The sequence below is a fragment of the Ictalurus furcatus genome, chromosome 2, assembly GCF_023375685.1.
Source record: "Ictalurus furcatus strain D&B chromosome 2, Billie_1.0, whole genome shotgun sequence".
Taxonomy (NCBI): Eukaryota; Metazoa; Chordata; class Actinopteri; order Siluriformes; family Ictaluridae; genus Ictalurus; species Ictalurus furcatus.
The window spans coordinates 26,471,025-26,485,729 of NC_071256.1; the positions used below are offsets into that span (position 1 = coordinate 26,471,025).

Here is a 14,705-nt window from a genome sequence, read left to right on the forward strand (position 1 = left end):
AGTTTATTGCTTACAATGAAGTCCTTCTTACCATGGAAATGCTGCTATCTGGAAAATCTCTCTCTCTCTCTCTCTCTCTCTCTCTCTCTCTCTCTCTCTATATATATATATATATATATATCCTCTCTCTCTTCTCTTCTCTTCTCTCTCTCTCTCTCTCTCTCTCTCTCTCTCTCTCTATATATATATATATATATATATATATATGTCTTTTCTTCCCAAGGTTTTGCCCTGTGTCATTGAGTGACATGGTTAATAGTGTTTTGCAGACCACTGTTCACTGTGTAGACTCCCGCTATCCTATCCCTGCAGAATTGGATTAAATTGGGTTATACAGACAATGACAGCTAATAATTAAGACACTTAATAGGATCACAAGATATTTTAATAGTCAAACTAATTTATAAGAGCTAAGAAATAAGGGGGGGTGGGGGGAGATGTCCACGTTGCTAGTACTTATTTTAGAAGCTCCTTCTACCCCGAGTGTGAAATAGCCAAGATCATGCACGAAGACTCCATGCAATGTGATGCTCTGAGGACAATATTTCCCCTACAACGCCTTAAACCTTGAGCCAAGACATCAAGGTCAAAACAAAGACAAGGTTTTGTTTGGCTGTCGGTTATTTTCCATTAAGTTGCTGGCTGTGTGTGTGTGTGTGTGTGTGTGTGTGTGTTCCTGGTACTCTTGCAGCATAGATACTGTGTAGTTGGGTACAGGGGTTTCCTGGAAGCATTTTTGTCCTCTATTAGCGGACCACACGATTCCTCACATGCGATACAGTTAAAGAAGTGAATGTAGGCTACAACATTAGAAGTGTTCACTAGGTTTCGTGTGCACTTGGGTTTTTCTCGTTCGCCTCAGCGGCAGCAGGGCGTATTCACTTCTCATCCCAATGTGAGAAGGAAAAAAAATATGACACGGAGATTCATTTCCTCTCGTTGTAAGCCATTTTCCACACCAGGGTTTGGTTTTATCGTGATTAATTGATCATATATTATGCTTTTGGTTGAGAAACTTGCGTTTTTAATCACAACTAATGGCGATATTTTGGCAGTTCTTGTTCATGACCATATAAGGTCGGGTAGCTGTGGCGTTGCTGCTTCGCCATAGGCTGACTGTTGCCGCCTCGCGCAACACTTTAACCCTTTACTTGCTAAATTTTATTCGCTGGCCGCCGTCGCAATATAAAATGAACTGCCCCAAAACGTATTCTTTTGTACATAATGATGAACACCCGTCACTGTAATCTGTAGTATACTGTGTGGTATGTGTTTCAGTGTCAGTTCATTAAAGCAGAGAGGCGCCTGGACGCTCGTGTGTTTGCGCACACTTCCCGGAGGTTTCTGTCTCTGAGGCATGTTACTGTCTGAAACCGCACATGCACTGCACATTTCTGTGCTCTGCTCTCTTCATTCGTACTCAAGACTATTTAGATGCTCTTGAATGGTCTGATTGAGTTAAAATCGAGTGTGAAATATATATATATATATATATATATATATATATATATATATATATATATATATATATATATATATATATATATAGATAGATAGATAGATAGATAGATAGATAGATCAAATAGAGCCAAATTAGTTAGGCTGTATAAAAAGAATAAATAGCTTCACTGACCTCCACTTCTAGTAAGTAGCTTGTATTAATAAATGGCTATTTAATAAAGATGTATTCAGCACTAATAGAGTTCACAACTAATATAAAAACTCATTGGACTACATTCTCAAAAATAAAGGTACCTAACTATACCTTTCCTTGTCTCTGGGGTGGTGCATATCTTTTTATTTTTATATATTTAGTAGCATATATATATGTTACTGTTATATATCTGTTACCTGGGAAGGTGTATGGGCTGTACTGTTGAGTAGCTTTCAGAGTAACGCTTTAAAGGCATCTCAGTGGTCTAATTATGTACCTTAAATTAAATTTAAGGTATATGGATACATAGAATACTGAAGGTGTAGTGTACCCCTGATGGTGCCACCCCAAAGAAAAAGAAAAGTACAGTTTAATTAGCTTTATCTCTGACAGTGTAGGCCTATTTGTAGGCTATAGATTATAAAATGTGGAGTGCTTAAAGTCAAATGGTGACTTTAAGTCTGAAAGCATCTGATTGCAATGTCAGTTTTATAGGCCTGTACCAGAGGGTTTGATGTCACAACACAAAATAGTGACAGCTTAAATTTAGGCTACTTCTGGATTTACATCATTACATCACTGCATTAGATAAGAATGGATCTTTTCTAGTATCAGGGTTGTTATTTTGTTTTTTTAATGACAGTCTGTTCAGGTAGTCCTAAAATGTGTGCAAAATGTCTGAAGCATGACATGGCAAAAAAAAAAGAAAAAGATTTTGGTCAGTTGTGTTAGACTGCTGTGAAAACATCTAATGCTCTGCCTTGATGTCCTAACAGATATGGATATAAATAGCTTATTCTGGGTTTTCTATAATAAATTAAGTGGAGGGGGCGTGCAAGTGGAAACGGGATGATTTATTAATTAATTTATTTATTTTGTTAAACGAGGCAATGCCTATGCAGATGATAATATGTCTGTTAATTAGGTCTATGTGCTTTGCATTTGCAAGCAATGAAGTGTGTGCATGGATCAATCTGAAGCAGCAGCAGCAGAAAGATATTTAGTCATGCAGTTGTGCGCAGCAGCTCGGCTCTCTGCACTCGTGGGGTTTCAGTTGAGTCTCCCTCCTCCTCGTCCTGCTCCTCCTGCTCCTCCACCTCCTCCCGCTCTGACGTCACGCGCCTGCCTGGCTATTGCGCGAACTATTTTCTGTAGCAACAGCAGTGAGTGTATTTCACCCACTTACCGCTAACGAGCTCCGAAATACGAGCAAGGGTCAGGGAGAGAGGGAGAGGGAGAAGGAGAGGGAGGGTTAGCGAAAGAATTCATCTGAGCCACAGCGGCTGTAAAACTCACCATAAAAAATAATCATAAAAAATACTGCTAAAGCATCAACGGGTTGAACGCGAAGAGAGGGGGAAATCATCGCGCTCTCGCTTCGCGCGTCTCGGAGCGAGAAATGGATCTACCTGCCGTCGGAGAGCACGTCTTCGCGGTGGAGGGCATCGAGAAGAAGCGCATACGGAAGGTAAAATATGTGCATGCAAAAGACTACAATACTGCTGTGTGTGTGTGTGTGTGTGTGTGTGTGTGTGTGTTTTAAACACGATTCTTTTGCGATCACAGGGTAGAACCGAATATCTGGTGAAGTGGAGAGGATGGTCGCCGAGGTAAGTGCTCATTTTGTACATCTGTACTCACTGCCTTTGCTCGAGCAGATTTTTTTTTTTTTTTTTTAAATCTGGCATACAGTGTAGTGTGTGTGTGTGTGTGTGTGTGTGTGTGTGTGTGGCGCCCAGCGCGCGAGAGCTGTTAGCGCGAGGGTTGTGTGTGCGCGTGTGTGTGTTTCAAACACAGCCACGGATTCCATCACTAATTTATGCGGGCTTAAAGAAGGGGGTAACCTTCTAGCATGTTATCCGATTTTAATGATTTGTGCATAAGCCAGTGGACCCAGTGGAAAGTACGCTTGCGGGGACGTTAACATGGCCACCACGTCGCTTTGCTTTTTGGGTTGACTGCATAAAATATTCCTGCCTCTCATAATAAAGAGGCACACCATATTATTTTGAAAGGAATTTCTAATCTTTTTAGGTCTATATACTGGATATTCCCTTAGCTGAATTATTCGTTTAGTAAACGCGAGTTTAAAAGCACAAAATGGATATTTCGCTATTTTCTTTCTCAGACGCTGCATTAGCCGATAGCTTGTTTGATTCCATGCTGATTTTTTAACTAATTTATTTATTTGATAGATACAACACATGGGAACCGGAGGAGAACATCCTCGACCCGCGCCTTCTCGTCGCCTTCCAAAACAGGTGAGAGTGAAAGCCGGGTTAAGTGAACTTGAGCCCATGTCCTTATATGGTCATGGGGGGCGGGGCGAGCTCAGACTGCAGCCTGTCGCAGGCCCTCCAGTGGAAGATTGATTGCAGCCCCTTCAGCAAGGCCTGACGACTACAAAGCTTCCCTTGATGCGCGCCTTGCTTCGCGTTTTCACATTGTTTATATACCAAACAGTCCTTCACTAATGCTATTCCAAGGCAATGTGGAAAAGTCGAACAATGTAGAATAACACTTTTATGACAAACGCGGGAGAGTGAAGACATGTTATTTATTATCTGATGGCAGCAGGGAAAGGTTACATGGCACCAAAGAGAGAAAGAACTGTCATGCTAACAATTTAAATATATACGGTATGGCAGACCACATCAGAGGAATTTTATCAGAGGATAATAGATGTAGATAATATAATAATATTATATTAATAGAAAGCAAGTTCAGAGAGAATGAGAACTAACAAAATGAGAAGCAGCATGCAAAACAGAGGCTGTCAGGAAAGCTTCCACCCTTTTCTTTCATTCCATTCATTTTCTGTTTATTGAGAGAGGTGGTGTGGAACTTTCCTAGCAAGTGTAGTGTTGACAGTGTTTTGTGTACACATGTTTGACCAAGGGAATAACTGACATGAGAGTATGCTCAGTGGTATTACTGTCATTTGAGAAAATATCCGGGATTCGGCTTTAATTTCATTATGATGTCCCTATGGTCTAATACGGCATCATGTGTGCATGTAATTTCCGCATTCTCACACCAATTGGTCGATTATAAAAGGCTTGCAGCAACTATTGGCCAAATTCCTGCCTCTCAACCATTAGCCTACTCTCAGCGAACGCGCGAAGGTGAAGTGCTGTTGTGTACGGCATCAAACAGTTGCTTGACAATAGCAGCAAATGACAGCTGTCCTGAGTCGAGACAATGCCCATGGCCATATAAGGTCATTTTTAATTTCATGTTATCACATTGCATCGTATTACATGGTCATTCAAATGTGTAAATAATGGCAGAAGGGGCAGAAGGTACACTTGTGGCATCTAATATTTTATTTTATTCCTATTATATGCTAATAGTGTGTCTTTTTCATCGTATTAAATCTGCATTCATAGTAACACTGTTTTGAACGCTATTAAGACACAAAAAAAAAGGTGTCCTCTTTTTGGAAAACCAGAATATGGTCACCCTAGCTTTTGTGATGTAGTGTTACCTGCATCATGGACAGCAATCTTTTATTAATTAATTTATCTATTTATTTTCTTTAAACAAATCCAAACATTGAACATGTTTTAAGCTCTAAATAAGCTCTAAATAAAACTATTTTAGACAATATTTGTTTTCTCTTGAGTTTATTTACATATGTGACCTTGAAGTAATCCAAAAGTAATCAGATTACATTACTTTCATATTGTGATACTTGGATTACGTTAATGATGACAGGTTTTATAAAGTAATTTGTAACTGTAACGAAATAAATTTTTTAAGTAACCCTCCCAACCCTGTATATATATTGTATCTTGTTTGTGTCAGTGCTTATCTAAAACAGTCAGTGTTGTTTCTAAGAATATCAGCAGTAGGATGCAAGGTCAAACACAAGCAAACTGAATTATACAGTTGACAAGTGAGTAAAGTAAGGCATTATCTTGCATATGTTTAAAAGTTTGCCAGTTAATCTTCAAGCAAATGCCACTGATTAGTCTTCTAAAGGAAGTAGTCTTCCTATAGTGTCTCACAACAATAATGTGTTTGGTTTTAGAGAGAGACAGGAGCAGCAGATGGGATATCGCAAAAGAGGACCTAAACCCAAACATCTTCTGATCCAGGTAAGAATTAGCTAACTAAATTAATTTATTTATAACTTTATTCTGAGATATTTGTTGTCGTACTTTTAACCTTGTTGTATTTTAAGACATTAAGATAATGTTTGCACGTTATTTATGTTAAGGATATATTTTTCTTGTGATGCATGGTAGCATTTTACTAGGAATGACTAATTCCATATGCGGAACAGCCTCTTCGGTGTGGCGCTCTCCTAATGTCCTGAGCCGCTGGAAGACAAATGATAGTGTCATAGATACATAATGTATAACTACTGCTGTGCAACTTACACTTAAAGTGCAGCTCTGTCTCTTGCAGCCTGTCTCTGTGTCTAGTATTTCATTGATTCAAATCCAGATATGTGTGGTAAATACAGTACCAGAGAATATCAGTCCAGTTTTCATTTAATGGTTCCTCCCTTTATTCCAGTTACCTGCATTTGCACGGAGGTCAAGCATCCTTGCTGATCTTCAGGAGACATCACTAGATGAGGAGAACCAGTTCAAACTGGATTCACTTCAGATGCACCGGTCACAGCCTCAGCATTACCAGCTCAATAGCAAAAAACATCACCAGTACCAGCCCAACGGCAAGGAGATCCCAGCAGAAGCTCACACCAATGGCAAGAAGAAGCACTTCTATCAGCTAAACAGCAAGAAACACCATCATTACCAACCAGACCCTAAGATGTATGACCAGCAAACCACAAAGCCTAAAGAGGTTAAAGGGCATGACCCATCTATTAAAGGATGGAACCTCCCTCCAGCCTTGCAACAGAAATGGGTGCGTGACAAGGACACTGGTAGCTTGAATAAAGTGAAAGATCTATCTATGGAGCATAAGCAACTGCTTATTCCCGCTAACAAAGAAGACCAAATGGTAAAGACAACCTCAAAGGATCCTTTGCTTTCCAGTGGCATCAGCAGTAAGATGAAGATCATCAGGAACAAAAACAAAAATGGCCGAATTGTCATTGTCATGAGCAAGTACATGGATAATGGGGTCCAGCCTTCCAAAGTAAAAAACAGGGATTCTCCCGGAACAGAGAAACCAAAACAAACTGAGGAGTCTATAAATGGCAATGCAACCAATCTTGTAAAAGTGACAGCAGGGCAGGACAATGGTGCTTCTATCCACTCAGGAGACAGTGCATGTGTTACCAGTGAATTTGTTCACAAAGTGCCCCACAAAAAGTTTGAGCTCGCAAAAGCAAAATTGAACACTGAGGCAGGTCACAGAACAGAACAAGACATGAATAAGATCAATTTATCACACAATCACTCTCTGCAACTGTCCACCAAAACTAGGTCTTCACACATATCAGTTGGGGAAGACACTCCATCGCAAACGGACTCCACCAACCACCATCTCAGCCATCGTAAACGGAACCTGTCAGAACCTAACAAGGCGGCAAGTGATTGTAAGAAGTTCCTCAGCTCCAGAAGTATCAGTGCTCCCAATCCGGTCATCTTTTCCCCTCAGAGGGAACCTATAGACCTGCACTGTTCTGGCCAAATCACCAGTAGGGGCTACAGCTACAGTGTTACTGACAGCATTCCAGATGAACCAATGGACTTAAGCTGTGGGAGGACTAGGCATGCAGAAGTGCCCACAGAGTCCCATGTTGCAGTGGATGACACACCTGAGGCTTCAGAAAAGTCAGAAGAACCAGTCAGCTATTTTAAGCCATTTTCAGGTAACATCATCATTACGGATGTCACCACAAACTGTCTGACTGTGACCTTTAAGGAATATGTCTCTGTTTAACAGCCTTCAATTTGATACACTGAGGACTGCTGATACTTCTATGGATTTGTAGATATGTAATTATTAGAAGAATTGTGTACATATGTATCTATAATTTTTAATGTATGGAAAGGAAATGTTTTTTTTTGCAGTATAGGTTTTTTAAATTTAATTTGGAATATGTTCAGGCCTGTATGTGCACAGATTAAAATGGAGTGTTGTGAATGTTTAAAGACAGGTACAGTCTGTACTCTGAATAAATCAATATGGGAGAACATGCTGAACTTAAGAAGTTGTTAAAGCATCACTGAGCAAGCACTTACTTACTTTCCAGACCTTGCACACTAAATGGAAATGGCCGTTACAGAGACATGTGTGCTTCATCTTGAGCACTGTTTGAACCATCCCTTTTTAAAGACTGTACTTCCTTTTTAACACAGTGCAAACACATGGTTTTACAATATGACTCTTTTCTTGCAACTGAGTCTGTGGCATTTTAGGCAGTTAAAACTTATTCTAATGTCAGATGGATATTCAGGGTGTTTTGCAAAGTTGTTTTTTTTTTCTCTAATATATATTTTACTTAGCAAGCCACACTTGCATTTCTGTATAGTTGATTCTGTTGTGAAAGATGCAGGTCTTTGCTGTGCAATGTTGAAATAGCCTCAGTCAGACACACCACTGTTTGTCCGTTTGGTTATCTTCACTTACCCATTGAATGTGTAAGCTGCACTTTGCCATCAGTTAAGATGTTTTGAAGAAGGCCTGAATGACACTGGGTAGATGTTCCCTTTCATACTGTGGTTAAATGTCATACTGATTAACTTGTACACCATCTTTTTTGTGTGTGTGTGTGTGAGCAGTATATACAATAGAAATGTTTCCTGAGAGTCTACATATTACTTCATATTTAACTGCTGAAATGGTTCTTATTTTTATGCCATGATTTTTGCCATGGTGTGACATACTAATAACAATGTATGACAACTTATTTTGAACAATTTGTAACCCTGTAGCACATAATATTGTAAAACTGCTGCTAAAGTGTATTACTTAGCTGAAGTAATATGTTATGGGAAAATGCAGCATATGCTGTAGTCAACATTAGAGTCTAAATTTGCCTTAAATGAACAAAGTAATAATACTAGTTTATCAATATTTTACAAAGCTTATTGTAGTGAAACAATCATAGTCAGTACCATATCCATACAGTAAATGTATCAGGCTTTTTGAGTGGACCTGACTTAACACTCGTGACTATAGTTATGACAGACCTTTATCCATGGAACTGACAAATCTGTCAGTGTAGATGTGGTCACCAGATTTGGCTTGATAACTGGAAGCACAACAAATGCAACAATACCAAAAACAAGACCATGAATTATTTGGTACTTTGATCATCAGTGATATTTTAGAAAGGTGGATAGGTTCATTCAGACAGAGGTGTGGTCGATTCATTGTTTAATTTTGCAGTTTAATTTTGCAGATCTTAAACTATATGCCTGTGATAATTGCCAATATGACAACAGAGGGAGTCTACTACTATTTACATGTATCAAGAAAGTTGTTCATTTCAGAAACTGCCCTCCGATACAAAAATACCATTGCAATTATATATATAAAAAAATTAACAAATGCCATCTTTAATAAATCACATCATGATGTTTCAGAACTTGTGTGCTGTCTTTTTGACCATACAAAAACAAGGACACTCCTAAGAAAACGTGCTATTTATTGTGTGGTGTTTCATCAGCCTTGGAGCTCATCTTCAACTTTAAATGGTACTCTTGAGTTATTAGTAACCTGAAGCTTAACATTTCAATGTTCTTCACACTACGTTGACAGCTTATCAGTGACAGCAGCACTGTTCAAAATAAGCACAATCACACTTGGATAACCCGCTACCAATGACAAACCCTCTCTTTAATTAAAGCCTTAGGCCTAAAACTTGGAAAGGGTTAGATAGACCTAAATGGAACAAAAGTTTCTTAACAGAAACAGTATATAGTCTTAACAGTATAAATCTTTAAAGAATGACCAACAAAAGCCAGACTTATTTAGGATCATTTGGCAACAGATTTGCATTGAGGTGCTTCATTTATAGCAAGTCTGTAATGTGATATCCACAGTCTTCACATCATTCACATGTGGTAATGCTCTATACAGGCCAAACATGAGTAATTAATGTGGCATTACAGCTTAATGTGTACCATATGTTCCACCACATAACGTGATTTTAGACACATTTTGGTGAAATGTGACATTCCTAAATAGGAAAGATGTTATGACACACAAGTCACATATTACTTAAGTAATGCACAGTGTAATATAAAAAATTAAATAAAAAAAGATCCATGACAAGATTACCTTTTTGTGTAGCCAGTCTGTAGTTTTCAACATAGAATCCATAGCCGTTTCAAGCATGTAAGAATTACAGTATATAGCCTATATTAATAGCTTATTAGCAACATTCACGGCTGATCGTTTAGTGCTTCAGTTGTGTTTTGATGTTGACTAGAGGAAACAAAATAATAATAATAATAATAATAATAATAATAATAATAATAATAATCATCATCATCATTTTTTAAATGTTGTTTTATACCTCAATATGTCTATTTTATCCTTTGCTCATTAGCCTGCTCTATACCTCTTGAGTAACTCCGTCGTCAGATTTCTACAGAGCTTTCCAGTTTGATCCAGATGTTCGCAGCTGTTCTTCTTACATTAACAAAAATGGATAAGTACGCAGAAAGAGCATCGTGTCTCATAAAAGTTGATCTAATTGCTCCACTGAACAAAATTATTTCAGCTAATTGCGAGCTAATTTATTGAAGATCTTATCTCAAAAGTATAGCAGGCATAGATAAGTATAAAGTTACTGATAGGCGAATAAATTCACTGTTTGCGCCTATACTCTTCAACGTCCCAAGTTGAATCCTTCATATTAACCGGTTCCAAGTGCGTATTAGATGAAGAGGCTGATTTAAGCTGACAGATGTTCTTCACAGAAGTAGGAGGTATCATGGAGGTAACAGATATCAAGTGGCAGGCTAGGAAACGAAATGAAAAGTCCGAGTCCCAGGATAGTTTTGTTTTAATTACCTTGTAAAGGACACATGCACAGAAGCCAGTGGGATATTCGATTTGGAGAGTCGTAAACTGTACCTGTTAACTGGATGAGAAATAACCGCAAATTATATTTAATTTCGCCAGAAGCTAAAATTACATGTTGGATGTTTGACAGTTAAAAGATAGACTGCGAGACACTATTTACGGCGCGGGTAGAATATACATTTGGATGTGGCTTGTTCAATTGAAATAGCCTTAAACAGCTCAATTAGTTTGTGAAGTGATATTAGGAATGTACATATACTATATATATTTTTTCTCCCCCCACCTCGGCTTTGACTCCTAACCCGCCTAACCCGCAGTATCGGTTCGGAAAGGGACGGACTGCTCTGCGGTGCGCTGCTATTTCAAAGTTACCTCCATTTCACTGAGTTCCCCTCCCCGTGCATTACATTTCAGCCATTCTTTTACAGCTTATTTGTCACTAACACGTTGCCCAGGAGCGTGCTGAGGCAGTTCTACAGACGTGTAATGTTCACATTGCTTCGTCGGCACGCCGTGAAACGCTAATCAGGGCAACCATTTTTAAAGCGGCCGAAAATGTTGGCGCAGCCGGAGAAAAGAAAATGGCTGTCCTCCTCACGCGCTTGTTCACATCACTGAACGTAGGTTGTATAAATAACGCGCCAGGCTGACGCCGTGTGTGTATGTGTGTGTATGTGTATGTGTGTGTGTGTGTGTTGGGGGGGGGGGGGGGGGGGGTGTCAAAAAATGAACCTGGAATGACATCAAGCAGCTGAAGACCGCACACTGATACCCCAAGCATAGAGTAGAGCACCGTAGAGGCGATGCATTAATAAACACAGGCGATATCCAACTGGTATCAAAACCGTATGTGTGCTTTGTGTTCTGGGAAATTACGGAGCGCCATTAAGTCCCATTAAGCACAAAAATGATTAACTGTTCACCCCGTGCATGGTGTATTTTTTTTTATTCTTTGTGTCATCCTGTCACCTTCGTCCTATTCTCCTATTGTCATCCTGGAAGCTTTACAAACACATGCAGCATCACATTATAGGATTGTCTTCAATAGTCATGTTTTAGTTGCACTCGTCATCCGCCCCCCCCCCTTGCTTTGGTGACTTAAAACAAAAGATGTCCTACTTTGTAAGAAAAAAAAACCCCGAATGAAATAAATTAAAAACCTAACCAAATAAGGTAGTCTGCACTATAGGTAAATATAGGTGAGCAGTATGCTGGAACGCAGCTATACCCTATATGTCAACTCACGGTTGGATTTATTGATATTGTTCTTCATACCTTAATCGTATTTGAAACATTTTTGCTAGCATTTCTATAAGCTGTATTTTTTTTCTCCCCGAGGGCGGATCCACAGACAGGTTAAAAGCCAGCCAATGATATTTTTACAGCTCGACTAGCAGCGCTCACGCGCAGCCTTACACAGCACGCGCCATTACAGCGGTCCAATACGCTGCACACCCAAATAAGGACAAATCCGTTCCGCGGATTATTAAAGATCAGACAGTACAATTATTTTATTTACATAAGTGTGATCATTTCTGCAACGCATTACATTTCTTCCCGACATAAAGGAGATTTTCATGTCAGCGTCTTTGTTCTGAACAGCTCTTTGTTTCTCCCTCTCGCGCTACTTAAAAATCAATAACGCGCGCGCGCGCACACACACACACACACACACACACACACGCACACACACATAAGATACAGAGCTGTCAAGCATTAATATACCCATCACTATGCTTTGTTCGCTCTTAATTTAATCGTTTTTTTAATTATTTTTTTAATTTGTCAGCTGACTAGCTCATGGACTTAATTCTTTATTTTCGTAGACGTGTGGCTGCTCATTTCATGTCAGTGTGGATTAAAATGATTATTTATATGGAATATTATTTCATATTTGTCGGTGCTATTTATTTGTAAGTGCCTTTATTTTTTTTTACTATTGTGTCTAGACTAGGATAATCCTTGAGGCTTTAGATAGGCTACGGGTATTTGCTCTGCATATGATATCATTTGTTCCGGTTACAGTTTTAATCAAGTCATTTCTGCGATTATTTCAATGTGTTTGGCATACAACTATTTTTATTTGATTGTTCGTTCAAAATCGCAAATCGTCCGGCTTTAACGTTCTGAATTCAGAGACCTGGCATCAGTAACCCGTAACACTAACATCAGTTTTAATGGCAAAATAAATGTCAGCAAAATGCTGTTTTAAAACAAACAAACAAAAAAATTTCAGAGGACCTTTAGACGATACTTGAATATATGTATTTTTGTGAGATAGCCTAAGTAAATAAATAAACTAAATAATTAATTAATTTTAAAAAAAAATCAAGTTCTATGATATTGTTAGATTTTTTGTTTGTAATTGTTATTTTATTGAGTTCTGACGACACAAATGATAGGCATTATTTCAACACACTATCAGGAGTAACTCGAGCTTAAAATCTTTGATTCAATAACACAGAACAATACAGAATAATTTCTGCTAGCTTAATTACATTTGTTTGGCAACTTTAATTTCTCTACCCATTCGTCTGAATTCGCTCGCCCACTTTACAAGCCCTGGCAGGTTTTCAAGGCTTGGCTGAGGACAAATCGCAGAAAATCAAACAATGTCAGCGTTATTACCGCTCCAGACATATTTTAATTATGACCCAAATGATGTGGGTATTTTTTGTTTTCGACTGAGATATGATTACTCTGCCCGTTTTGCGGCTGTGTGACCAGCAGGTGCGCTACATCTAAAGTTGAGCGAAAATCGGTAGGCTAATTATTTTCTTAAAATTATTTGCATTGACTCAGGATTCTGTTGGCTGAGCCAATAAAACATCGGATTCTTGCACTTCTATCCTGCAATACTGCTTTTGCAAAAGAACAAGACAAGCATATTGGAGAGGTGAAATAACCATTAGTGTAATATATCACAGTAGATTTCACGCAGCCCAAAATATAATCATCACAATCAGACATATTTACAGTCTATTTAGCTTAACATAACTCCAAACCAAATGTGTTTTGACATGATACATAATAATATGTGATTTATTTTATTCTAAATCTTAAATAGGAATTACAAATGAGTAAATCTCAGGTTCGGAAGCAATATTTTTTTGTGTGTAAAATTACACTGTGTTTGTTTTTTTATTTTTATTTTTTTTAGCTCACACTACTCCTATTTCATTACTTACAAATTAATAGCCTATTTTTTTTTATGTTAATCGGTTCATGGTAAGCTTGCAAAAAATGTCTATGACATATCTGTGTGTGTTGCACTTAGAACTGGTGTAGTCTTTTATATGTATAGTCTATCCGCACAGACCTGTACAAATAGATTCAGAAATTCTCTTTGTTTATTCAGAGTTTAAAATTAATGTATAATATTTGTTCACTGACAACTCTAACAGCAGTTGTTGCTGACCCAACTCCTTATGCTTTTAAATATTGTATTGTAAAACAAACAAACAAACAAACAAACAAACAAACAAACAAATAACCTAGTTTGGACAACTTGATTTTAATAGGCTGTGAACGTAAAAACTTGTGGTCATGTTGACAGTTATTGAGTTATTGCTTTTTTATTAAGGTCAAAAAGTTATTCTACCAGCAGTTGGTATAACTCAAAAAGCCTAATGCAAAATGTTGTCTTATTTTTTTGGTGACTTATTTGGTGATTTATTGATTGATTGATTGATTTATTTATTTTTACATGTATCTAAATGATCAAAACCCCTGTGTAATCGAAATGTTCTAACGAAATACGGACCCGTAAATAAAACTCTGAGTCGCCCACTCGTTGTTCTCCTTACACCTTACTGCTGAATTCAGAAAGGATGTTTTTAATCAACAGCATAAACGCTAGAAATTGAGCAACTGCAAGAAAATTCTCTAGAGTTTAGTCAATTACTCAATTATTCCGCGTTCTGAGATTATGATAATAGTCAATTATAATTAATGACTGACTGTAGTATTCATATAGCTATTAATTAAGTATTAATATACGGCATACCGTAGCGCATATATGTTTTTATATTTCAATAAGATCTGAAACAATATTTGCATTCTTTAAAAAAAGAAAAAAAAAGAGAAAAAAAAA

At 38.0% G+C, this 14,705-nt stretch overlaps 1 protein-coding gene across 1 annotated transcript; it reads left to right on the top strand.

Annotated features, from left to right (window-relative positions):
- The first annotated feature begins 2,338 nt into the window (after positions 1 to 2,338).
- On the top strand, positions 2,339 to 9,165 carry cbx4 (chromobox homolog 4 (Pc class homolog, Drosophila)). Its single transcript, XM_053611623.1, has 5 exons — positions 2,339 to 3,122; positions 3,221 to 3,264; positions 3,850 to 3,915; positions 5,688 to 5,754; positions 6,179 to 9,165. Exons 1-5 carry the CDS (start codon positions 3,054 to 3,056, stop codon positions 7,514 to 7,516), a joined length of 1,584 nt encoding a protein of 527 aa, XP_053467598.1. The 5' UTR covers positions 2,339 to 3,053; the 3' UTR covers positions 7,517 to 9,165.
- The last annotated feature ends 5,540 nt before the right edge of the window (positions 9,166 to 14,705 follow it).